The sequence below is a fragment of the Rhinichthys klamathensis genome, unplaced genomic scaffold (assembly GCF_029890125.1).
Source record: "Rhinichthys klamathensis goyatoka isolate OS25496 unplaced genomic scaffold, OSU_Roscu_1.1 h1tg000011l_1, whole genome shotgun sequence".
NCBI classification, from domain to species: Eukaryota; Metazoa; Chordata; class Actinopteri; order Cypriniformes; family Leuciscidae; genus Rhinichthys; species Rhinichthys klamathensis.
The window spans coordinates 8,159,925-8,186,770 of record NW_026606564.1 but is presented as its reverse complement, the minus strand read 5'-3'; the positions used below and the strand labels follow the sequence as shown (position 1 = coordinate 8,186,770).

The 26,846-nt window shown below is 37.5% G+C and overlaps 2 protein-coding genes and 1 long non-coding RNA gene across 5 annotated transcripts; 2 read left to right on the top strand and 1 right to left on the bottom strand.

The window, feature by feature from the left end:
• Window positions 1–254: 254 nt before the first annotated feature.
• On the bottom strand, window positions 255–16,794 carry guk1a (guanylate kinase 1a). 3 transcript variants are annotated; one of them, XM_056265194.1, is made up of 8 exons: window positions 16,632–16,794; window positions 5,200–5,313; window positions 4,783–4,824; window positions 3,083–3,179; window positions 2,737–2,875; window positions 2,564–2,648; window positions 2,382–2,467; window positions 255–871 (listed from the first exon to the last, which is right to left on the bottom strand). In XM_056265194.1, the coding sequence occupies exons 1-8, from the start codon at window positions 16,654–16,656 to the stop codon at window positions 836–838; spliced, it is 624 nt and encodes a 207-aa protein (XP_056121169.1). In that variant the 5' UTR covers window positions 16,657–16,794; the 3' UTR covers window positions 255–835. The 3 variants fall into 3 exon arrangements, with proteins under 3 accessions (XP_056121169.1, XP_056121160.1, XP_056121175.1); XM_056265185.1 differs by lacking the exon at window positions 16,632–16,794 and adding an exon at window positions 15,621–15,796; XM_056265200.1 differs by lacking the exon at window positions 16,632–16,794 and adding an exon at window positions 8,755–8,778.
• Window positions 16,083–26,314, top strand: cunh1orf35 (chromosome unknown C1orf35 homolog). The gene is made up of 8 exons (XM_056265105.1): window positions 16,083–16,222; window positions 17,759–17,909; window positions 17,983–18,028; window positions 18,121–18,200; window positions 19,237–19,309; window positions 19,943–20,019; window positions 20,246–20,374; window positions 25,899–26,314. The coding sequence occupies exons 1-8, from the start codon at window positions 16,126–16,128 to the stop codon at window positions 26,116–26,118; spliced, it is 873 nt and encodes a 290-aa protein (XP_056121080.1). The 5' UTR covers window positions 16,083–16,125; the 3' UTR covers window positions 26,119–26,314.
• LOC130099582 (uncharacterized) lies at window positions 19,434–19,812 on the top strand. Its single transcript, XR_008808415.1, has 2 exons — window positions 19,434–19,501; window positions 19,715–19,812. It is a non-coding gene; the product is annotated as an uncharacterized LOC130099582 (long non-coding RNA).
• Window positions 26,315–26,846: the final 532 nt, after the last annotated feature.

Here is a 26,846-nt window from a genome sequence, read left to right as displayed (position 1 = left end):
TCTGTTAAAGACCAGCTGTATAAGACTAAAAGCGTGTGTCCTAAAATTGGCTGTGTTTATGAGCTGCCTTACACTAAAAGCCTGAAACCACACCTGTATTTCCTTGAACTTTATCAAATAAACAGATCACGTTATGTTAAAAAAAGGACAACATCTCACTTTAATATGAGCAATATGCATGAAATGTGTCTGTGAAATGGGATTATGCATTTCAAGACACCAGCATATGAGAAGCAACCATTACCATTTAAGAAAATGAGTTTTGCTCGACTTGTCAGATGTTCAGATGCTATCGTATGAATAAAAGCAGGTGTAACACACTGCCTATATGTGCAGATAATAGCTAGAATGTTTAAATATCGCAAACAGAAGCTGCTTTTCCAATGTGTATACAGCAGCAACTAAGACAAAATCTGCAAGTTATCAAAAAAGGAAAAACAATAAATTAGTGAACATGCTCGTTCGATACATCACTACCAAATAGATATAGCAATCAATATAGCCAAGATATATCCATCTTCCTTCATTATAAAAAATAAAAACAGAAACTGGTTCAAAGACGAGGCCTTGAGAGTTTTAGAGTGTTTCTTGGTTGAATCATACATGTTTTTTAGCTTTAGCCCTGAAAGTAAGTAACATACTTGGTCAAAATAATATACAGAACATGGAATATATTAGTCTGCACCTTTTAGTCATGAATATGCGTTACATTCAGCTTTGTTGGAGTATTGACCGAAATTCATAAAGTCTTCCCTGGGTGGAATGTTCCGATCTGAAAACTTTATAAGCTGGAAGAGAATAGAGAGGTCGCTGTTGTTGGCAAGTGTGTTCTCTTCTAGGATTTGTTGGTGTCTCTGACCTTTTGGATTTCCTGTTAAAGGAAGAGAAGACTTGAGTGGAAGTGAAATATTTTCACATGAGACTTCAAAGATAAAACTAGGTGTTATACAGATGAGGGAAGACACGAGAGAGATTTGTAAATAATAGGAGGTGAAAGGATGTAACGGTATGGCGATTTTGCAGTACTCTGGGATTTTAAGTACAGGTGGTGTCTATGTATTAGATTTTCATTATTATACATTCAATTATGTTCAAAAATGTCTAAATTCTCCATTCATTTAACTGTCAGTCAACCCAGAATCCCCCAGTCCCAGTGTGGTTAGGGTTTGGGTGGCCGTTATAGACGGGACTAATCAGAGCAGCCTCGAAGACGGCAGCAGGAACCACGGGAACACTTTCATTTAAGGTGATGTAGTTACAAAACACAGAAGATAGAAAGTACTAGGGTTGTCACGGTACCAACATTACAGTAATCAGTAAAGGTTCTCAGTACAAATTTCAGTACCAGAGCAAATACTTAAGTTAAATTAAGTACTTAAAAATAATTGTCGCATTTTGACTCGTCCATTGGTTATCATCACTGTCAATCATTTCAGTTTCCGATTCAATCGCATATTTAAATACAGTTGTCAATCCAGAAACTTTACAATGTGAAAAACTTCAGATTGTGAATGGGTGTAATCAACAGAAAGCAAGAGCAGAGCCTCCCCCTTTATAATCACTCATGCGCTCAACAGATATGATTGTGATTGGCTACGAGACTTTTTTTTAACGCATGTAAAACACGCTGTAAATAGAAACCTTTGAGGCTCAGAGAAACAAACACGATTGTGAGAGTTAGAAAGCGGGTATCAGCGGGTACCAAATATACTCCTCTCCACCAATAAGCTGGTATGTGGTGGGCGTTCTGGCGCAATATGGCTGCCGTCGCATCATCCAGAGTCTCATCTCCCATTCTCTTTAAAAGCCAGTTGCGCTCGTGCCATGGTGGATTTGCTATTTACATGACGGAATTTGCAAGCGGAAAAACAACGCTTCTCTAGCGAGGAAACGGATCTGCTCGTGCGCGAGGTTAAATCACGTGACCAGACGATCTACGGGACAAAGTGTACGCGCGCTCTTTAAATAACAAAAAAAATATTGCGCCATTGACTTTAGACCAGGTTTCAGTTGGTCAATGGCTCAGTCTATTTCAGTCAGATCAAAATAGCAACGCGCCAACAATGCGCCTGAACACACCGGAACTCACCTCCTTTTCAGACCAGAAGCCCAATGGGCACAAATAATTTGCCATTTAAACAACGTGGCGCAGGACGTGAAAATGATAATTGCGTTGGGCTGAAACTAGCAAAAAACACTTGTGTCGCCCCAGACGCCCCATTGCACCGGCTGTATGATAGGGCCCTGTGTGTTGATCAGACGAGGGTCTACTAAAAATTATATTATTCAAATAGTTATTAGCAATGCACCCTAATACTGTGAAATATTTGTGAAAATGTTCGTACCGTGACCGTCAAAACATTTAGACTGGAAAATTTTACCTCGAGAAGAGTATCTTTTAATTTCCCATATGCTGTGTCAAGATCATCATTGATAATGATCACATCAAATAATCCAGGCTCTTTACCTGAAAGATGGATAAATAACGGTTAGCATGCTATTCTAGATGTGAAAAAATTGCAGCATTTTATTACAAATGATTAGTATAGGAACGGATACCTACTTATTTCCACGTCCACTTTGGCTGCATGTAAACGTTTCTGTAGACTTTCCTCAGATTCAGTTTTTCTATCCCTTAATCTTTTTTCCTAAAATAAAGTTATACAATTGAGATTAAAACGAAGACATGTAAACATAATATTTGGAGAGAGAGCGCTCATTTAAAGTATTTCTTACCAGGATGTCCATTGACGGGGCCTGGATGGACACATAGATGGGGTTGAGATTGGTCCTCTTGATGTTCTTCACTCCCTGCATGTCAATGTCCAAAATGCAAATCAAATTTTTGGCCTGAACAGCCTGTACAGCTGCTTTACTGTGAAGAGGGCAAAAGTGAGGTTAGTTAGAATTACAGAAATACTTCTGCGTACATATTTCTAAAGTTTGAATATGAGGACAAGCGTGTTAAGTTCTAGACCATTCAATAAGAACAAGCACTTATCAGTGGGATTGTATCAGTGGTTTCAAAAGAAAGATGTCAGTTAAATGTCCCTTCAAACAAGACTTTCCAAAAGGGCCGTACCTTGTTCCGTACATGTTCCCTGAAAATTCGGCATTTTCAACAAACTCTCCATTTGCTACTGCTGCCTGCATAACTTCCCTGGTAACGTAATGATAATCTGAAAGAAAAAGAAGATTTTTTCAGAAGATGCGTCCCTCATCGACTGACTTTCAAAAAATATGTTGTTTTGGAGTCTCCTACAACAGGTTTACAATGCATCAAATGTAAAAAAACTTTCATTTTCTCATAATATAATTTCACATCACCACATTTTCAATGATTCTCAAACGACTCGTCTGATGCTTCAGTCTCTTTAAATCCCTCGTTTCCGAGAGCTACTCTGCTCTGATTGGCCAGATGGACCAGTCTGTCGTGATTGGTCGACCGCTTACAGCGAGTCAGAAACGAAACGGCTGTTGCCATTAACTTCAGCTCCGGAGGCTTCCTAAAGCTCAGCGATTGAACTGTAAAGACCGTAACGATGGCGTCGATTTTATGTTAGCAATCCAAGCGCGAGGCCGATGATGAAACATTCAACCCGAACCTCCATCGCAAGGACGACTCGAGCAGGAGCTACTCAGTTTTCTGGTAATTGTTGCAAATGTTGCAGCTGTAATTCCTCACCATCAGCATAACGAGTGTATGTCCATCAACAAACCAATGTGTATTTTTCTCATTTACGGTGAACGTGCTTATTTACTGAATCAATAACAGCCGAGGTCTAACATGAATAACTGATGTAACATTAAAGCAAATCTTGCTCCATCCTTTGTCGTTCTCACTACTTTGTCTCTTAATGCAGATTGTCTATCTTTACTCACAGTTTTAGGTAATAGTGGCCCACAGCTGATTAGCAGAAGTATTTCAGTAAGACTCACTGTCTTACTGAAATACTTCTGCTAATCAGCTGTGGGCCAATTAACATGATTTAGCCAGTTAGCAGGAGACCTACACAATATAAAGCACAAAACTACGTATTTTGAACACCCGGTAGAAAATACATACATCAATAGTTAATCATTCTTACAGGTTGTGATTCTGAGGAGCAAATTGGTCCAATGAAAGTGGGTACTGTCCCATCTTTAATGCGTTTTGTAAATCACAATTAGACCTCGTGGAGATTTGAGAAGCATTGGTTATACTGTTGTATCGCTGTGGTCATTTTAACCACTGACTCTTCACATCCTCATCCTTTGGAAGTGTTTACAAAGAGAATGTGCTTCTGTAGAGCAGAAAACATCGTCTTCTCGACATGTACACAACACAGCTACAGTGTTTGAGGAGGGTCAGATTAGCAGCCAATGAACACCATAGACGGGCATTATGCAAACGTGTTACTGCGTTACGCATGCAGGTCGCGGAAGTGAGACTGGGATTCCTGACGACTCGTTTAGGCGGTTCAGAGTCGAAGCTTTCTTTTGGGAGACAATAACTATTTATCGTCCCCTTTCGACTTTACAACTCTGCAGACAGTTTACATTCACAAACAGCTTTATTACACACTGCATGAGAGGTTATATTTGAAAAAGCATAATAGGGGCACTTACATTTGATTCAGCTTGACTACCAACTGAAATAACTAGATATTTATGTAATGAACATTATGTTTTATAATAACAAGGCTTGTAGTTAAATTTTGTTTTGGGTTTTGAGGATAATGCAAAAGATATTTTCAGAAAAACATTGTTCTCTTTTTTACCACTCGAGATCAAAAGCCTAACCTTTGCCGTTCTCCTCTCCTGGACGGGGGTTTCGCGTTGTATCTGGAAAAAGACCAATCTTAATTAAGAAAATTGAAAGTCCTCCTGTGGTGAAAGTCAAGTTTTCAATGTCTATGTGGTGTTTTTAATATGCTTTCAGACAAACCATGTGTAAATTCATAAGTCAACACCATTTCTGAGTCTCAAGAGAGCCAGATTATCAAGGTATATTTTTGTGTTATGACAAATCTTGTACATTTAGCAATATAGCGGGTGAATTGTGTATATGATGTATATTACGATGTTATGATGAACTATATGCCTTTCTCCACTGACGTTCTTAGTTGTTCAAAGCATTTCTGGTGCTGATTTTTAGAAAGCAGCATAGTTGACTATCAGCATTTGTACTTCTGTCACATATTATAGTAAGTGACTTACGGGATACGCTGAAGCCAAATACACCATCGAACTCCTTGAGCAGTTTCTTTAGCAGAGTGCTTTTCCCAGCCCCGGAGGGTCCGCTCATCACCACAGGCCGCGGTCCAGCCATCGCTGCAAACACACCACAGACAGAGAGGAAGAAAGAAAGAGGCTTTCAGAAATATCCAAGAAGAAATTCACTTTGACACTGAAGACTGGAGTAATGATGCTGAAAGTTCAGCTTTCCATCATAGGAGTAAATTACATTTGAAAGGTGCAGTGTGTAATTTTATTGGCATCTAGTGGTGAGGTTGCAAATATGTTCAAAAACATATATATTTATAAAAAAGTTAATTATTCCAAACTTTTGTCCGGTAGTGTAGTGACTTCTTAATGTCGAAATCCTGTCTCAACATGTTCCAACAGGACTGAAGCACAACAGCTCATTAGCTCTGAACGCAGCTAACGAGTTTCAGAGGAGTCATTTCACTAAGGACATTTTAATTACTACGACAGTGGAAAATTACAGATCCTGTATTGTGCCGTGTTTCCGGGGAGGAGGTAACCTCCCCAATACTCAATGTTCACACTGTCAGTCCAAATCAGATTATTTGTGATTGTCCACACTGTGTATAGCAACTGTTCAGATCCGATTTGTGTGTCCTGTGGCACTTTAGTTTACCAGAATATCTGCATTGGTTTCTATGGCACCACTACGGCATACGCCAACAACAACAACAACAACCGCAACATGGAGGGGCTTGCAAACCAGATGTCTTATTTACAACATGATTTTTTGCTGTTCACACTTGCTAAATCTGATCGGATTCCAATCGGATACACAAATAATCGGATTTGGACTGACAGTGACTACGTTTACATGCAGCCATTTTTCGGGTTATGGTCGGGTTAAGGTCACTATTCGGGTTTCTGAAACATTAGGAATAACCCGTTTACATGCGCGAGCAGAGAGAGTTTCTCCAGTATACATGGAATTGCAATATCCCGATGTAAACGGCGACGCACGGTTAGCGTCAAGACGTACGGACAACCTTAAGACGCAATATGCGTCATTTCCGATTCTTCTTCCTGTATCCAAAGACAACAACAACAGCAGCAGCACGCGGATAATGAATAGTTCGGGGCAGATAGCGATCGCCTTTGTTTGCGCTTTGGTGCTGGTACTGACCTCGCTCCAAAAGTATGCTGTGCTGCGTCTCGCCATGTTTACTTCCGGTATACTGCACGCGGGGTTTTGTATGCGCCGAGAAGTTCCTCTACTCAAAAGACCAAGATTCCTTGCGAATAGAACATGCGCAGAACACAAATCACTATGGGGATATGCCGATGCGCGTTTACATGACCAAAAATTCGGGTTAGAAAAGGGGTACCCCAGGTATCATATCCCGGTTTTTAAAATCCGGGATATACGCATATTCGGGTTTTTGCAGGTGTTTACATGGCCGTTCGCGACCGGGTTATTGCTAATATCCCGGTTTTGAACGGGTTATTGGCTGCATGTAAACGTAGTCAGTGTGAATGAAACCCAAGTTCCCCTCCGAACTGAATGGACCAATTATCGCAGCAATTTGACTAAAAAAGCCCAGTTTATTTAAAGGGATAGTTCACTTTGAAATACATTTTTGATATGTTTTAGCTTACCTCAAGGGCATCCAAGATGTAGGTGTCTTTGTTTCCGCAGTAGTTTCAATTTTGATATTTTTAGGTCAAACCGTTCTTGTCTGTCAGTCATATAATGCAGGTCTATGGTCACCACCTCAAAGAGCATGCACAGAGAAGTCCAAATTAAACATGATTTAATGACTCGTAAATGCAAGTACACATTGATGGCCTAAGACACGAAACGAGCGGTTTGTGTGAGAAAACGAACAGTATTTATATAGTTTTTACCTCTTGAAGCGCCGGCGCCCTCAGATCACTTGGACGTGGCTGTGGTTACAAGAGGTAAAACCGAAATTGAAAATAAAATATCAAAATTGAAATTACTGCGGAAACAAAGACACCTACATCTTGGATGCCCTTGAGGTAAGCTAAAACATAACAAAAAATTATTTCAAAGTGAACTATCCCTTTAATTTTGCACAAATGGTGAGCGAATCACCGCATACTGTGCAAGATTTCACCAGCGAGCTCCAAAAATGTGATTCGATTTGCGTGAGCCGTTCCTATCCGGACGCCAATGATAAAATGCACAACCCATTTGAATTCTATTGAGAATTTTCTATTTTAAAACGCAATGAAGAAAGGCAAATGATCTAAAACAGCAACGTAAACTAAAAAAACAGATGAAAAGAGGAAAACATCATCTTGGACCAAGATAAATTAGAAAGTTTTTTAAACTACGTACTCATGACCATCCTTACTAGAATTTGTCACGTTTTATTCTATTTATTGAGGTAAATTTTAACTAACTAGACTTTCTAATAGATGATCTGTTAAGGGAATAGATTTTTTCCACTTTGTGTCCACTTTTATATTTCTCATAACGCATGGCATCCAGAGTGTGCGCGGCCATTTGTAAATGAAATGTGTCTGGCTTCCGGTGTTATCCACTTCCAGTTATTTCTACTTGTACAAAAAAAGCGTGTTACGCTGCTTGATTTTTTAAATTGGTATTTCTAACCCTATTATTTAAATGTATTATCATAATTGTAAACACACTAGTTTGTAGAGCAAAAAGTTTTACCATGCACTATGTTATCCTTCTCATTATTTCAATATAGCGGCTAATGAACCGGAAGTCTCGCACATTCACAGAAAATAGCTTACTTTCGCATTGAAAAATAAGCTGGATAGATTAGAAAAGACAACATTCAGTAAAATGTGTAAAATGTGTTCTGTTCTTATGATGACTGACAGGAAAAACCAGACCTACATATATTCCAAGCCAAAGTTGTTGCAAACCTGTATCATGTATGAGTTTCTTTGTTCTGTTGAACACAAAACAAGATATTTTAAAGTTACTGACATTCTTCAAAATAATTATCTTCCTTTGTGTTCAGCAAAAGAAAGAAATTCATACAGGTTTGAAACAACTTGAGGGCGAGTAAATGATGACAGAATCTTCATTTTGAAGTGAACTATCCCTTTAAGAGCCTGATGAATTGTTAAAAAGTAGGAAATAAACTATTTGAATATAAGAAAATGTTAAATGAAGTTAGTTTGACTTCCCATGGCACTTCAAAGTAGAAAAGTCCAGCTGTTTATTGTCCATTCATGTTAGTTCACAGTGTATTAAGTAATGTTAACAATTACAACTTTTGATTTGAATAATGTATTAGTAAATGTTGAAATTAACATTAAGATTAATAAATGCTGTAGAAGTATTGTTCATTCTTAGTTCATGTGTTAACTAATGTTAGCAAATTAAACATTAAAGCAGCTGACACGTTAATGATAATGTAAATTATGAAATTTTCATTAAACTGCTCTCTTAAGGCTTAGGTTTACCAGGTTTATAATATTTAAGCATTAAAACAATATTTCAATACATTAATAATAACAAGAAGTCAATTTACATCACAATTCAAGCTCTGTGTTTGTATTGCTTACCTTGCTCAAATGTGCAAAAGGAAACATGCACAACACTCAATCTGATCTGAACGTGTGTGTGTGTGTGCTTTCTGATAATATCCTGCTCCAATCAGCTCACTGGAAGCCAAACCCGTCAAACAACCCAGCCTTCTTTACACGAGTTACTGCCATGGTATCAACATCACACCAGACTGACTCAGAAACACATCTGCCTAGTGCTTACGATAACAAAAAGTACAGCGCCAACATTGACTTGTGATATTTCCCATTAACCTACGGAATTATTCAAATTTGAATAAAATTTAAATTATATATTTTAGCTATGAATGGGTCCGTGAATCTCACAAAAACATGTCTAGGTCATCATTTAAGCCATTTTAAAATCAAATGAAAAATTATTCTGAATAAATAAATGTAAAGAAATGTAAATCTATTTGGACATTTCGGAAATAATTTTTTTTTCATTGATATTTTTCTTGACAATTAAACTACACCTTCCCCAAAATGTTCATTACCATAGACTATATTTTGTTAATTATCATTGGTACACATTTTTTGATTCGTGTGTGAAATATATGTACAAATGTTTTCACAAACAAATCATGATTCATTATTAAAGGCACAATATGTAAGATTTCTTCGCCACAAGAGGGCGCAGTTTCCAACAATAACAAAGGCGTAGGTTTATAACGCAGTGATGAGCTGAATGATGGGACTTGGTGTCAAGCTGATGGATCTAATAATGTTTATGGATGAGTGCAAACATTCCTGTTTTTGAACATTTAAATGTGTGTTGAAAGTTATAATGTTATTCAGTCCCTCCAGTTTTTCGCGATTCTGCGATCGCTGAATACAACGCAAAATCAACAAAATGTCGCATTTTTTTGCGATCCTGCATAATTCCTAATTTAACCGCAAAAAAAAAAAAAAAAAAAAAAAAAAAAAGACCTCACAAAACATTAAATTATAATCACCCAATTGAAATATCTCTAGTTAATTAAAGTTTCAATGCATTTTTACGTGGGTACAGATGTTGCGCACGCGTGATGTCTGTGAGCGGTCTGTCAAACATGGCGAAAGAAAAAGCGTCTCTCCTGCCCTCTCACATACCGGTAAGCGCCCAGATTTTCATTGGGCAGTACGGCAAACTTATTAACGCGTTTAACATGATTGAATGACATAACAAAAAGTATGATAGCGCAGTATACCGTGAAAGAGAACTAATTTCAGCCAGTCGAGTAACAGTCTGTCTCTGACTGCAAGTGTGTGTGTGTGTTTGACTGACTGACTGACTGACTGCGTGTCACCGCCTGTCGGCCTAGTTAGAATATTGAATTCTCTTTATAGCGCTCGAACAAATACACATAGCTACAATTACTTCAAAATCAGGGTTGCCAACTCTCACGCATCTGGCGTGACACTCACGCATTCAGCCTCAATCTCACGGTCTCACGCTCAACAAAGAAATCTCACGCTAAATTAGACATTCTTCTGTGCTGTATTTTTTTTTTCACTCATGTGCACTAATTTCCGAATTACTATAAGCAAGTTCAGGCTCATAACTACTATGGAACAAATTCTCAGCTGTCAGATTCTGTCAATATTTCCAACGTTTTGGCGCTTTTAAATGTGACAGATCGCTGTAGCGCGTCAGTTCAAACGGCACGTGAGCCTACAAACCTGACATAATACTATTATGGTAAATGTGATGTCGTAATTATAAAATATAAAAATCGAAGAAAAAAAATCACAAATTTCTGGAAATTACCACCACAAAATCAGTCATTTTGATCGCAAAAATCACATTAAAAAATCGTGAAATCCTGGAGGGACTGGTTATTCTACGTGTTAGTTCGTTTGCTATAGGAAACTAGCAGTAAGCTATATCAACATTAGAATAACATACTGACCATATTCTAACATTTCATCATGTTGAGCTAACGTTATATAACATTGATTTGTTTTATGTACATTTGCTCGCCTGTCTAATAAAGCTGTCAAGTGACTCGTGAAGCTCTGTCAAGTCCAAGTTAGTCGCGGACGTGGAGCTCTCGGCATCTCAAAAACGCCACGCTGATATTGATCCTCATTTTAGTTCTCCTTGTTTGTCCCAAAGTCTGCTTGCCATGGTCTATGTTTGAAAGAAACAAGAACTGCGTGCCGCTAAACGTTACGTACTACGCAGTTGTCCACGTCTGTCGCCATGGTTACGTCATGGCTATGGGACTATGAACGGAAACCGAGGATAGCGCGGATATTTCGTCATTGACAGGCGAAATTCTTTTCCGGGACGGCCACTTATTTAAAATTGGAATTTCTCTGAAATACAATATCTCCAAAGATTTTTTAAGTACACAACTGCAGAAAATATATCACACTGTGCAAGTGATTTTTGGATATTTTATTACAAAATTCTTACATATTGTACCTTTAACTATCTTATTTAATTTATTATACATTTACGATCACATGTATGCAAAAATCACATTCTCTGGGTGGCCTAATAATAATTTTAAAAGATTAGTTTGCTAAAATTATTTAATTCTGTCATCATTTACTCTCCCTCAAGTTGTTTCAAACCTGTATGAATTTCTTTCTTCTGTTGAACACAAAATTGAACTGGTTTTGGGGATGATGCACTTGATCTTTCAGGCGTCTTTCGAGAGTGTAACATGAGTGTCATACGTTTACAGAGTCATGATGAATGGCTGTAAAGAAAAGGCTGTGTTGAAAGCCCTTAAAGTCATCATGATTGACCCCATTTACTTTGTTAGCGCACATTACTAGTCTTGTGGTGAACAATTAATCTGTGCAAGTTAATATACAGAAACATTTGTTTTTTTTTGTGGTAGCCTTTAATCAAAATCTGAAGATTTGCATCCTCTCTGGAATGGCGTTCCTTCTCTGATGACGTTAGTTTGGAAAAAGGAAATAAGTCACAACACTTCAAGTAAAGTGTTGGAAATACGTCAAAACACTGAAGTAAAGTCGGTTGCAACTTCCAGTTCACAGGGACTTTAAATGGAGATGATACGAGCAGGTTTTATGTCAAATGACTAACCTTGGGCATGCAGTCGTTCATTTAGAAAACGCCAAATTCATTAACATCAGAATAACGAGGTTAAGAACAAATCCATGTGCGCACGAATTAGGTGGATTCCATCAATTATTAGTGAATGAGACCCATTATGCTCTCATTGAAAGTGACATGTGAAGGCCAAGTAACCCATACTTGGAATTTGTCCTCTGCATTTAACCCATCCAAGTCAGTGCACACACACACACACACACACACTGCAAACCGTGGACACACACACCTGGAGCAGTGGGCAACCATTTTTTGCTGTGGCGCCTGGGGAACGATTGGGGGTTCGGTGCTGATATTGAGAATCGAACCCGCAACCTTTGGGTTACCAGACTGACTCTCTATTAACCGTTACGACACTCACATTCCACACGCCACACATTCTCAATGGTTATCCTCATTAAAATCTCATTACTTTAATGTAGTATTTGTTACTGCACCACTTTTCTACAAATCAACTCCACCTCTGCCAAGTCTACACCATGCAAGGTCAGTTTTTATATTGTACATTTATATACTGCAGTCTGTAGTCACACACATTTAAAGACACTTTGTTTTTGCGTTTTATTTATTTTTTATTTAATATTACCGGTTTATGGTATATTTTAATCCATAATAATATCAGACTGAACTCTATCTTATAGATCTTAGCTCCATATTTCAATTTTGACAGGAATGAAAACAATGCTGTGAGGGACAAAACTGCGTTCAATGTATTGCACCGTTGTTGAACAACAATCAGATTGCTGAAACTCTGTCATTAATTAATTACTCGCCCTCATGCCGTTCCAAACCTGTAAGACTTTCGTTCATCTTCGGAACACAAATGAAGATCTTTTGATGAAATCTGAGAGCTTTCTGTACTCCGCATTGACAGTTACACAACGACCACTTTGACGCTTCACAATGTTCATAAAGAGATTGTAAAACTAATCCATATTGAGCGGTTCAGTCCAAATTTTCTGAAGAGACTCGATCGCTTTATATGATTGAATTCTGTCATTAATTGCTCACTTCATGGGTGTAGAGGGAGAGTAATTAATGACAGAATTTTCATTTTTGGGTGAACTATCCCTTTAAAGCTAATCAATCTTTGGAAATGACTAGAAAATAAGTCACTTTTTACTTTTGTAAGTAAATTGGAAAGGACAAGGCAGCCAAATGGAGAAATCTTAAAATGGCATCTTTGTATTGAAAATAGCCTCGACTCTGAAGTGACGTCTCAGAGCAAACAGCTGAGAGGGACATAAGGCACTTGAAATCCTAACAGCTCCTTTTCAGTGTCAAAACCAGAGCCACCGCTCACAAGAGAACGTTTACAATACATCCACAGTGAATTCAAGCAAGTTCTCGCACTTTCACTTCTTGTGTCTCTCCGGAACTGATGCAAGCCCTCAGATTCCCTAAAAAGTATGCAATGCAAAAATGTCTCTTTTGCATTCCTGAAATAAAACCCTCTCCTATAATACAACTAAATATCAAGCACAGTTAACCACAACATGACACCTTGTGCTATTATGTAAAATTTCTATTCAAGAATTCAATTCAATAGGGACCCTGAACCAATCAAACCCTGAACACAATCTATATCGCTGCATAATTCACTACAGCTGGACGCTCCACTAGATTAAACTGCAGAACAGCTGTAAGCACAGGAAAAACACTTGACAATGGTCATAAAACAGGCCACATCTCATACTGACAGACTATATAAAAGAGCTTTCCTCCAGCCTAATGAGCCTATCATATAATTCCCGCTTTTTCTTAAACTCAGCTTCAATTCAGTGTCCTACACAACATTTGTTTCAACCTCTCCATTACAAACTGATGTCTTCAAATAAATGAGCTCCACGTGTGACATCCACATTTTAATGCAAGTCATATGGTGCAACCCCTTGCCATGAGACCAGTTGTGGCTTTTATTTTTATTTAACTTTTATTTAATCGTATGATGTGTGCTGTATCGTCCATGTCGAAGTCTTCAAGGTCACAAGACGAGTGGGTTCTTCTCAATACTCAAACTCCTCCATCCATTGACCCAGAAATCAATGAAGGAAGTCTTCTCCAACTGCACTGTGAGAAACGAGGAGTGAGGACTCTTCCAGAGGCGCTAAGAAAAGCCATTGCCGTCGAAAAACCTCACACGTGTATAAATTCTACTCCTCCTTCACGACACAATGATTTTAACTTACGTTTACCTTTGCATAGGGGTGAGCGACCTGACGATTTTATACTGCGATCGATCTTGAAGAGGTCCACGATCTGCCTTTCAAGCAAATTGGCAATAGAAATGGAGAAAATATTCTAAAAGTGGAAATAAAGTGTTTAACATGCGTTTTTAATAATAAAGTGTTTATCGGTTAGGGGTTTAGGGAGGGCTTTATTGTCCCAATAAGGTGGCATCCATTTAATAATTGTAATCATTTACATTATAGCCTATTATTGCATACCGTTTAATGTATAACACTGAGGTGCTAATAGTGGCTCTGAATGAGCCAGTGGAATGGACTTGACTGAGATGCGAATGCGCTGAATTAGAGACAGTAATGTGAGTGACAAAATGTCCATCTTGGCGAGTATTTACATAAGGACAGTCAGTAATGTCTTAAGTGAATAAACAGTTGGGAAAGAAATTGGATGTGTGTCATTATATTAGATCCATGCATTCGGTCTCAAAACCTAAAACCTGCTGTCTCTGTCAATAATGTTAAACAAAAGAGACAAAATCACTCACTGCTCTTGACTGAATCAGAGTTTAATTACCATTTTGACAACTGATTGTTAAATGCAATACTGTGTTTTAAATTGTGCAAATATAGAAGTCCATAGGTTTGTTCCAATCTGGATATTATCGATAATACATCTCAAAATTGGGAAGATCGCGATTTAGATCATGATATGAAATGTTGGGAAGATCACAAAGATCACTACCTTTGCAGTTTAAATAAAGTGCATTTCACATATTTCGACAGGGCTTCTCGCTTTATATGAATGTCTTAAACCACCAAACCTCAACATGAGGAACCTTTGGGCGCAGCTTATGACATTTTCAAGTGATCAAGAATACTCCAATTTACAAAGAAGTTGTGTTTCGATTTCTCAGTTTCATTCACTACATCCTTTCCTAACACTGAGCAGAGCCGGGAGCGAGGGAAGTAACGGATGCACATTTAAAGAGATTAAACCCAGTGTCAAAAAACACTTCTGTCTTCTTCCACATTTTTACCCTATAGCCTTTTGACTGTTAGAAGTGCTGACTGAAAAATCTGATATTTCATTATTTAGAGATCTAACTCTTGCTTCAATTTCAAGCAAATTCAGGTTAATTTTTCCAATTAGGTTTTTCTCAGATGTTAGGCTGATAATGCCCTGTATTAGTCATTTTTGTTTATATTCCATTACAAAAATGGAAACCAGAAACTGTTTCACTTATCTTTGGACCACACTATAGCTTCCATATCTTTACACAGATACAACCAAAAACCCTTAATAAACTAACTTATACATAAATCCATCTAGGCATATGCACAACTCTGTATTATTATTCACATGCTTGCATATATATTGCATTACACATTTATTACATGCATATGACTAAAGCATAACGCAGCAGGTTCACTTTGAAACACACCGAACGCGATGAATAAAATCCGCTACGAGTGTAAGAAAGTATGCAGTAAAATTAAGACTTAATGTAAAGTCAACATCATAATGGCACTTCACAACTAATCTGTAACACTTGACTGAAAAGGATGATGCAATTGGCGAGGATTTAAAGCTGTAGCTCATTTCAACTCACCTGAAAAAAGCCTGGAGATAAACCTCACATACATTGGGATAAAAGTGTTCAAAAATAGGGAGAATGTTGTCCCCCCTCCGCCTAAAATCTTCCTTTCTCGCTCAGGTGACTGGCTTTCGCATGAGAGCCATTACCGATGCCCGGTGACGTCATCAGACGCGGCCCGACTCTCCGCAGATCTTCACAACATCATCAGTGAAGCGCGCGCCGGACGGCAGATGATGTTGACATCACATTTTCTTATTCACGACACTCCTTTGTTGTTTTTGCAAGGAATCGTTTGTTTTTTTTTGGCGTCGTTGTGAATAGAGCTTGTTAGACAAGATAATGTTTGTATTTGTTAAAATTGCTCTTGGTGCTGAATTTGTTACTACTAAGTAAAGACGAAGCGGTTTCCCGGATGTTGTGGAAACCCAAGGCCTGACTCCTCTTCTACTACACGCGTGTAAAGCATCTCTCAGTGCCTTCAGGAGGCTGGAAGTGTGCTGGTTATTGAGCAGAAGTCATGTTCGGCTCGTCGAGATCTGGAGGGGTGAGAGGGGGTCAGGACCAGTTCAACTGGGATGAAGTGAAAGTGGACAAACACAGAGAGAACTATCTGGGTAAGTATCGAGCTAACGTTAGCCGCTAACTCACTCTGCGCTATTATTGTGTGCGCTGTATATGCGAAGTTCATAAAATATAGCGTTATATTCAGAGAAGCATGATTTCTTGTGCACTTTACACGCTTGAATTCAGTAATAGTTGTTAAGTAGAGCTCATGTAACTGGTCTGTGATAACATTTTGTTGTTTACTGGCACACGGGCGCGATAACCTGTTCAGAAAGCGAATAACTCGTGAGGATATTATAGCAGACTTGTAATGAGTAGTTGGTTTGCTTTTCTGTAAAGATATCGCTAATCCTTAATATCAGCATGGTTTGTCCATGACAGATTGTCCTCTGGGAACACGTTGCATTAGATGTTCGTCCCTAGTAACGTTATTTGTAATGTAAATTCAGACATTCCTACCTTTTTCCTTGGTATGATCTCTCATTACAACACCTGTTAGTTTAATGTGTATGTATCGGACACAGTTGTGGCTTTTGTTGGTGTAAGTTAGTTGACGTGTTGGCTTTCTAGTTAAAGGACCCAGAGTCACGAGACGTGAACGCAGCGCGTCGGTTCACGAATCCTACTACGGCAAAGGCTCAGCATCTGAATATTAATAAGGTCATGCGGTCATTGCTAGGTAACCTGCCCCAGCGTCCTGCAGGAATCCTTCTACTGCGCATGCGTAGCTCATTAATATTGCGTATATATGCCGTGCTGACGTCAGTGAGGCCTACTGGCCAGACGTCACGCAACCTGTTCAAGAAAGCTGTCTTCCTCATAGTAGGATTCATAATTTGATACATGTGCGTATTTGACTTATCACGCAGTTTTTTTTAACCCCCAAGACATTTAACTTACAAAGTTGCTTGCTCATCTTGTCTCTATCAGTCAGAAGGGCAATATATAGCTATAGTTTCTGTTACAAACGTATTAAACCCCCCCCCCCCCCCCCCACACACACACACACAAACACAAAATATGACACGTATATTGCATAAAGAAAAATATTATACTCCATAAATAGTTTTAGTATTATAATATTATATATTTTCATGATAGTTTTGCACATTTTCCAATAAATGCGTATCACCATATGCAAATAAATGTAATTGTCATGTTTCCTTTAATTACAATGGCTATAAATTAAATGCAGTACAACCAATGTGGTGCAAATACAATTTAAATAGTTAAATTGTTCTAACAATATAATCTTTAATAATGTAATATACTTTTTTAACATTACCCTATACTAAGAATGAGATTTTTATGCTTTATATGATACTGAAATTTATGGGGGAAAATGTAGTTAATTGTCAGGAAAATCTTAATTGTTCTGATGGCCATAGGTTAAATTTATTTTATAAGCTAAATAAAATTTCTTGTTTTTTTTTACTTTTGATTTTGGGGTGAAATATTACTTGTTCTTGACATGTTATGTAAGATTGGCCTAAGGTCTTGGGTAGCACTTTAGTTTGGCAAAAGTCATAGTGAATATGTTTTCCCAAAACTAAAGTGTGACCAGGTCTTGTGTTCATCTTCCTCAGGGAACTCCCTCATGGCGCCGGTTGGACGCTGGCAGAAGGGCAAGGATTTGTCGTGGTATGCCCGCGATAAGAAGGGTGGCGCAGCTGTGTCTAAAGAGCAGGAGATGGCAGCGGTGCGGGAGGCGGAGCACGAGGCCATGTTGGCAGCACTGTAAGTGCGCTCGATTCATCAGTGCCCTGTAAAATACAATCAGTTTAAATCTTAATGTTTTTGTCTGTTTTAGGGGACATAAAACCATCAAAAAACAACCAACTGGTCTTACCAAAGAGGTCTGCATTTGTAAACATCCAAACATGGACATTTTTAATTATTTGCAGCATTTCTTATTGCATTTCCTCATGCATGTTTGTCTTGCTGGCAGGATCTTGCAGATGTGTGCAGGAGGGAAGGAGAGGGGGAGGAACGGGACGTGGACCGGGTCTCTGGGCTCGGAAGCTCCAGGTAAAGCCAGTGCTGCTGTGTGTATGTTCGTTTACCGGCTTTTGTGACGAGTTTGCTGGATCTCTTTGCCTGTTAAAAATACATTCTTAAAGACAACCTATGCTCTAAGTAACTTATTCCCCCATAGAAATACCCTAATGAATGTATAATACATATTATCAGGGTTGAGCAAAATTCAGAAGTGAAGAATATCTGCCTATAAAAAATGACTTTGTACACCTTTTATATATATTTATTTTTTAAACACAGTGCCTTTTACTAGGGCTGTAACAATATATCGTGTCGCAAAACAAGAATGCAACAATATGTATCGTGGATGGTGACATGGTCACAATGTATTGTGTATAATTCACCCAAAATGAAAATTACTGTGTGAGAAAAAATTCAAGTTTACAGCGTTTTAGTGTCAGTACTACATTAAACTATTATATATAATGTATAATAATGCAATGGGGGATATTTGTGGGTCCTGATAATGCCAAATGTCTGATGTTACAGGTAAAAAGTGGCCTACATTATTTTAAATATATCTAGTCAGTGAAAGAGTGCTTCTGTATTTTCAGCTTCAGGATCATGAATATGTTTATTCTGGTGTCTCTATTGTCCTGTGCTTTGGGTTTCCAGCACCAAGTCCAACTGTATTCATTTACACCCACAATGTAATACCAATGCGTCTCCAAAGGGAATAGCCATCACACACTGCTCGGTTGAGAAGGTCTTTGTGTGTCACAGTTAACTCTGAAATTCATACTCTGGGTTCACTGAGCTTTCTTCATACCGTGAAGCAAGGTTTGGATTAAGTTCAGGGTATGTGTGATGGTGAGCAAACCTTGCTTTCTGGAATACCCCTCTGGATAGAAATGCTTAGGTTTTGAAGTGCGTATTGAAATGTTAGACAAAATAAAATCACTTTTCTGTTTCAGTCTATGAAGTAGCTTTAGGCTGTAACTCGCTCCTCTATTTTCATCTTATTTTTGTTTATAAATTGAATGTAATGGGTGTAACATCCTGAGATTCTGCTTTTGTTTTTCATCAGGGCCGGAGCAAGAGGAATGTTGCTTTCCAAGCAAGAAAAAGAAGCTGTAAAAATGGGTTTGCCGGTTTTCACGGTATGTAGACAGAGATAATCAGTTTTTAATGCTATTTTGATTTTAAGAATGTGTCATGTCTCAAGTAAAGCTGTCACTGACGATTATTTTAGTAATCGAGTAATCGGTCGATTATTATTTTTTTTTTTTTTTGTGGTACTAAAAATAGTCTCTAGTGAACAATAGCCTTTAAAATGACTTAAAATACATACAGTCTACTGTACAATAACAATGAGGTAATAATAATTGATTCAAATGAAGTATCAAACACAAGTAAGCATATGGTTTTATTGAATAGCACTGTTGAAATACATAATGTAATATACGTGATATATAATATAATATAAACTTGTGTAATATTGGCCAAACAACATTTATTTAAAATGTCCACTTAATCTTTAATATTTGGCCACTTTTTTATAATAGAAACGCTACAGCCACTGTAATGTCTTGAACAAGAACATCAAACTCAGAGTGAGGGTTAAAACTTTTATTTTGAAATTGTGATGAACAACAAATGAACATTTGTTTTGGATTTTTAGAATCGAGCACTCGTTTAATTGAGGAATTCTGACAGCCCTGATCAGAAAGAGTCATATTACAAGCACAGTCAACCGTTACTGATCTTGAATTTATGAATTTATTTTTTGCCAGCATCATAAAGCTGACAGACCGCAAGAAGCCGCTAAGACGCCGGAGGAGGCCAACAGACATGATAAAGGAGACAAAAGGTATAGACAAAAAAAGTTTGATCCATTTTATGGTTTTAAAGACTTGTTGATTTTGGCTTAAACTACCCTCTAGCTTTATATATATATATATATATTTTATGGCCAAAAATTATATTTGAATGAGTTTTAAAGATGTATAGAAGAAACATGAGAATTCATGAGTACAAAAAAGATACTACTGACAAAAAGGCAAAATATCTAAGTTGAGAACTTATATTAATTACAGATCTGACAGCAAAAAGAAGAGTAAAAAGGAAAAGAAGAGTAAGAAGGAGAAAAAGAAGAAAAAGGAGAAGTCGAAACACCGAAGCAGAAGGGACTCTTCAGATTCGGACTCTGAAATGTACAGTAAAAGGTAAACTGTGTATATATTTTTTTCCATTGTGTCATTGAACTAAATACCATTATTTACTTTTTGTTATAGATTATTTTACATGTAAAACTATACATGTTTTATTTCTCTAAGGTGTAACGCAGTTTCTTCACAAGAGGGCGTTGTAACACAATTTAACTGCTTTAGTTCATCACATCTTTTAGTTAGTTTCCTCTTCTTATTACATAATACAGTCCTTTTGAAGACAGTGGTACAACTTTGTTTGGGTTGAAGAAAATGATCAAACTATGGTTCTGTTCAAAAACTTAGAGAGGTATTTAAAAAAATTTACTTTCTGATTACTTTTAGATTACTTTTGACCTAACACTTTTATCACAGATTTGAATGGGATTATTGTGTACCATATTGATATTAGAGAGAGAGAGAGAGAGAGAGAGAGAGAGAGAGAGAGAGAGAGAGAGAGAAAATGTAACATTAATTTACGCCAGAGTTTCAACTGCAGGGAGTTTATGAGTTGGTTAGAAAGTATTAAAATAAGTAAATCACAAAAAAATTACATTTTACAATAAATAATTTTTAGATAAAAACAATCAAAATAAAATACTTAAACACTAAAAATAGAAATATATTTTATTTGTGTACCTGCATGTCAATGTGTCCATTAACAGGATTAAGCCGTGAACATACACATTTGATTAAATTATTGAAATATTAACTTAAAATTCAAAAGGGTTCAAACACTTTGGGAATCCCTGCATTACATGAACAAAAACATTAATAAACATGAAAACAGCAATGACAATACATGGCCAAAGTCTTCCAGGTTTAACATATTTTTGTCAGACTTCCAGAATCAATAATTATTGAAGGTCACTGGATATGATGATGACAGTAGATGAAGACAGATATACATTTGCAGTGTTTATTAATTGACTCAAGCACTACTACGCAATATGCTTACAAAATCCTTAAAGGGGTCATGAACTGGCTTTAAAAAAAAAATTATATTGTCTGAGGTCAACTTATGACGTTCGCTTGGTTTTTACATTCAAAAACATCAAAATGAATAAGTAATAGGCTATTTTCTACCCTAGTTTTGAGCCTAGCTCAAAAACGCTCGGTTTTTATGGGCGTCTCGCATTGAAGACTTGGAAGTAAACGCCCAATGCTGTGAGTGGATAACAGTTTTGCATATTATAATGAGTTTCGTGTAATGCGCGAATCGGTGGGCGGGGCTAAACCGGCCGTGTTGAAGTAGGCGTTGATCTTCTTCTGCGGGGGTGGTGTTTTATCCTCTTTGTCGTCATAGTTCCCCACTTTGAAAAACGAGTCGTTTGCTTAGACTGGTGTCATTAAAAGCTTTTATTGGACTAACAAGGACGTTTTCAGTTCTGAAACTTACAGGATATTCTTATAATATGATAACCTCTTAGATGTCAAAAGCTCAAAGAAAATTTGATTTCTCAGTTCATCACCCCTTTAACAAATTTGAATAATATTTGAATAAAAGGTGAAGATGTCAGATTCACCTTTGGCCACTACTCTGCATGGTCTATTGATTGAGCAGTTCTTCAGAATCATTGATTGCAAATGTCTAAGCCCTCCATCAGTCACAGACTCCAAGATGTTTGCATTATGTTTCTAGAATTATGAACGGGCAATTTCGACATTACAAACACCATTCAAGTGTGGTGACAGATCAGACGTGTTATTTCAGAATCAAAATCACATTAACAGTCTAAAAAGTTATACAAACACATTTTGTGTAGACTTTTAAAGCGGAGTACACAAAACTACCACTAACCATTTCACAAAACTAAAACTAACTCGTGTGTCTGTGAGGGCATGAACGACGCCACACTACGTCTATTCATTAATACACACATATAACCATTTTAATCTTTATATATTTTAAAATTTTAAATCGTACCGAATCACAATTCATAACATTTTTAACATTGCACCTACGATGCCTAGAGTGGCAGCTAACTTGATTTTGGAAAAGAGCTGTAGTTTTATTAGATTTGGGAATACAAATAGTACTTATTTTAAATGAGTGTTTTTTGTTTGTACGGAAGCTGAGATTGTCGGGTGATATTTCATATTTTAACTTCACTTATGCCTCTGTGACTGTGACACCTAAACTGCAGTATGTACTACTATAGCAAGTCTCAACTGCTTGATTCTTAGGGTTCAAATTTAAACTATAGTATCCCCCATCAATATATTAAAAGTTGGATGCATAACATCCTACTTTACATTCATGCATAAATACACTATAGTCATGTAAAGCGATTCATACCATGGTCTGTCTGAATACTCTATTCTGATTGGCTGGAAGGTGTGCAATAAAATAGTTTAATGCACAGGTAGTTCCCAGTCAGTTTAATCACCGTTCTATATTAATGCTCTGTCTTCATTGAAGCACACACACACACACACACACACACGCGTCAGTCGCCGGAGATCGTGCTGCACACACACAGAAACGTGATGTAAAAAATGAAACGAAGATAAATCATATATTTGCTCCTTGAATGTAAAAATTACAATCTATGCAATGCAACTGAAACCCAAAGTGACACACTTTAGAGAATTTTTTAAAAACTTGTTATAACTAGCTGCATTTTTGTTCACACCCCTGATTAATACTAGTTGAAGCACCCTTTCATTACAGCTCCAAGTCTCTTCAGATAGGAGTCTATCAGCGTGCCACATCTTGACTTGATATTTTCCTGAATATTTTCCCACTTTTTGCAAAAACATTACAGATCTGTTCAATTGTGATCATGGCATCTCATGTGCACGATCCTCTTCAGGTCCCCTTACATATTTTCTATAGGAATCCGGTCTGGGCTCCGGCTGGGCCTTTCCAAAACATTCATCTGTCTTTGCTGAAGCCATACTTTGGTTGATTCAGATGTGTTTTGGATCATTGTCCTGCTAAAAGGGGAAAGTTCTCTTCATTTTCAGCTTTTGAGCAGACAACACAAGGGTCTATACCCAAATCATCTGGTACTTGGAGCCAGAGATGTAAAGAGAACCTGAAAACCATACATTAAGTGATCAGTGACTCTTGCATCAAAACAATGGCAGTGACATTTTAAGATATCTCAGATATAGTTCTAGTGCAAGTGGCTTTTAGTTAAAACAGCTCAGACATTCATTTTAGTCTGGGACTAGCCTTTAACCCCCGGTTTCACAGACAAGGCTTGAGTATCTAGTCTTAATAGTATTTTACTCATACTGAATGTAGGCCCAAATATGCATTAGTCCTCAACACCTTTATTTTTTTTTACCTCAAAATAAAACTAAACATCTCAGTATTGCAATTAATCAAGGTGGACACAACAGCCTCTTAAAAGTCTACAAACAGTGAAGTCCCAGTTAAGCTCAAGTGCTCAAAAAGGGCATAAGTGCTACATATACTTTCTCAAAAATGTAGTCGAGGAGAGAGTAAAAGTTGCCAATATCTTTGATATATATATCAAAATATCGGGCCTCATCAGAGGCTGCATGTCCTCATCTCATATATGAAACGCCTGCGGTTCAGCAACTACATGCTAATGAACTCGCATTCGTGTACAGTAGCCTTGTTGACAGCTTTGGGAGAGTGAAGGCAAAATGCACAAGATATCCCTTATGAGAAAAGTATACTTCAAGTTCATTTAATGAAGTATACTAAAGTAAAGTTCAAGTAAACGTTTTAAGTGTAATTAACTTTATGTAGTAAGTATACTAATATCAATGTACTGGTAGTATACTATTGTACTATTTCAATACTGATGGGACTAAATTGGCCCACCTTTTATTATATAAAAGTATATGTTTAAGTGTAACGGTAGTAAAGAGCACAACTAGTTCACAACTACATTTCTCATCTGTACTGAATAAACTTCTTTTTCGTAAGGGATAGTACCTTCAATGCCCTGTAGATGCCCGTATCGCTTCGCTTATAGCAGAGATAAACTGCTGCAGAAAAAGTCAGGTGCCATACAAAATGTAAAAAGAGTACAAAGTTGCCAAAAAGATACTTAAGTACAGTAACTAATTACATTTACACAGATACTATAAAGGCCCCAATATACTCGAGGCAAAGTTTTGTTTATTTTTTTGTTCTTCGCTTTGGGGTAAAAATAAGTTTGAAATACGTTATACTGAAAGCAAACATCCCTATGCCGGGAAGTTTACATGAATATGAAAATATGTGGATTTCAATAACAAAATAAACACAACAAAAATGACAGTGGTGAGAACTAGTACTCCAGTAAATTCACATCATGTTGATTTACATAGCACTTTATACAATAGATTGTTTCAAATCAAGCAGCTTTACAGTATTAAACATGAAAAACAGTGACAGTGTCTCTTTCAATTAGAATTACAACTTCATTTTCTACTATAAAGCGGCTCTCCAGTGTGCTCATGTTTTTACCCGTGGACGTCTGAGCTCAATGGGCTGGACAGAAGATTTCCACGTCAAAGAGCCACGCCTATTGTTTGTCCACGGGTATATGCTGTTCTTTTCCAGATGTGCTGTGTTGTTTCTGTGCCAAACATACCCGTTACAATTTTGGGTGACTGTATTTCATTGTATATCTTATTTATCTAATTTTCATTTTCCGTAGCCCTCACCTGAGCGACACTTTTTAACAACGAGATCCCATTGATGCTTCGTAATCTCCTGTAGAAAAGAACCGCTGAGATTTATTTGGAGTTAATCAGAGTCATTTTTGGTGAAGATGGGCGTGAAGATGGGCTATTTCACATGAGCTTGATGATTATTACATTCTGAATACAGCCACAAACTCAATTATAAAAGGGTTTGCACACTTATGCAGTTAGGATATTTCAAGGACATTTCACGTTTTTTTTTTTTTTTTTTTATCTTTTTTCTCTCCGAAATGTCACTTTGATTTTCCGTGGCATTGGATAGGTTGTAATTTTTACATTTAAAAGGTAAAAAAAGTTCTGATATGATTTATCTTCTCCTTTTTTTACATCACAAAAACCAGCTGTTTTAACAGAGGTGTGTAGACTTTGTAAATCCACTGTTTATATACTGTCCAATACGTAAAGCAATATATCAAATGTAGCAAATCTCAACTGCTTGATTTTATTTAGTACCAAAATGTAATTAATATTATCACCTACCCATATAAAGTTGGATCTATAAGCACACCCAGCTTTATCTGCATACATCAGTATACTTGCATAGGGCGATAGATCCTATATAGCAATCTCAGTTCAAAAAACTGTTTGATTGCTTGTATTATCGCAAAATATAAGCTATATTATCTTCTAATTGCGACTATAAGGCATAAATATATTAAGATGTTATACACATCAACATTATCATTCTCTTTAAGAAATGTGTATTGTGAAAAGTGCTTAATCAATTTGACATATTTGATAGAAACCGTAGACTAGGATAGTGTATTCCTCATAGTCCATGTCTGAATTATGGTTCTCCCCTCAAACAGAACCAAACTTCCCATGCTCTCCAGGAATAAATGATTGTCTAGGTGTGTTTTGTGCTCCCCAGGCCGAGAAAAGATTCCCGGGACCACCATGGTCCTAATCCATCAAGGAGCAGTCAGAGTGGAGCCGGAGCCTGTGACAGCCATTCAGGAGGAGGGCCAAAGGCTGACCGCAGGACACCGGCCCCCCCTCGCCAGCGGCACGACACGGACTCGTCCTCTGATGGACCACGGTCCCCGTCACCAGGCTACCGGCGGCGCCACCGCACCGGCTCAGACCCCTGATGCCCCGTCCACACCTCCTCACCCCGAGAATGGATCTTTGTCAAGCTCTGGACGACTTAGGCCACGAGACATGGCAGCTCAGCGCGCACAGATTCATATGCAGCAACACCAGTGAGGACTTCTGGGTACATTCCACCTGAATATCATGTAAATGTGGAGTAAAACTTTACCTTCAGGCACAGCACTCTTATTCTGGACACAAAGTGAGACTGCATTTCCTTTTCCCCAAAATGAAATTCTCTCATATTCACCCTTTCTTTCTTACGTTAAACACACAAACTAATATTTTTAGGAAAATAATCAATCTCTGCGAGCCCATAAAATGCAAGTGGCGAGTGCCAAATAGAAATGCTAGATTAGGTGTCTGTGTAAGCAAAATTTGTCAAAAGTTACACATACCTATCATTTCTATTCAGAAGACATTGATTCATCCGCTGGGGCGATTGCCAAACATCAACAGAGTGGCACACATTCACTTGCATTATATGGACTCACAGAGATTGTTTATTTTCCTAAAAATATTAGTTTGTTTTTATCGGAAGAAATAAAGTCCTATATGCAGAGATGGGATGAGGCTGAATAAATGATGAGAGTTTCTAAATCATTTCCCCTCAAAATACTCATTACTCTAATGCTAAAAAAGAACAAATTATATGCCATTTGTTGTCTTGCTGTGTTTGAATTAATGCTAATTCTTATTTAAAAAATCACTTAAAAAATGACAGCAA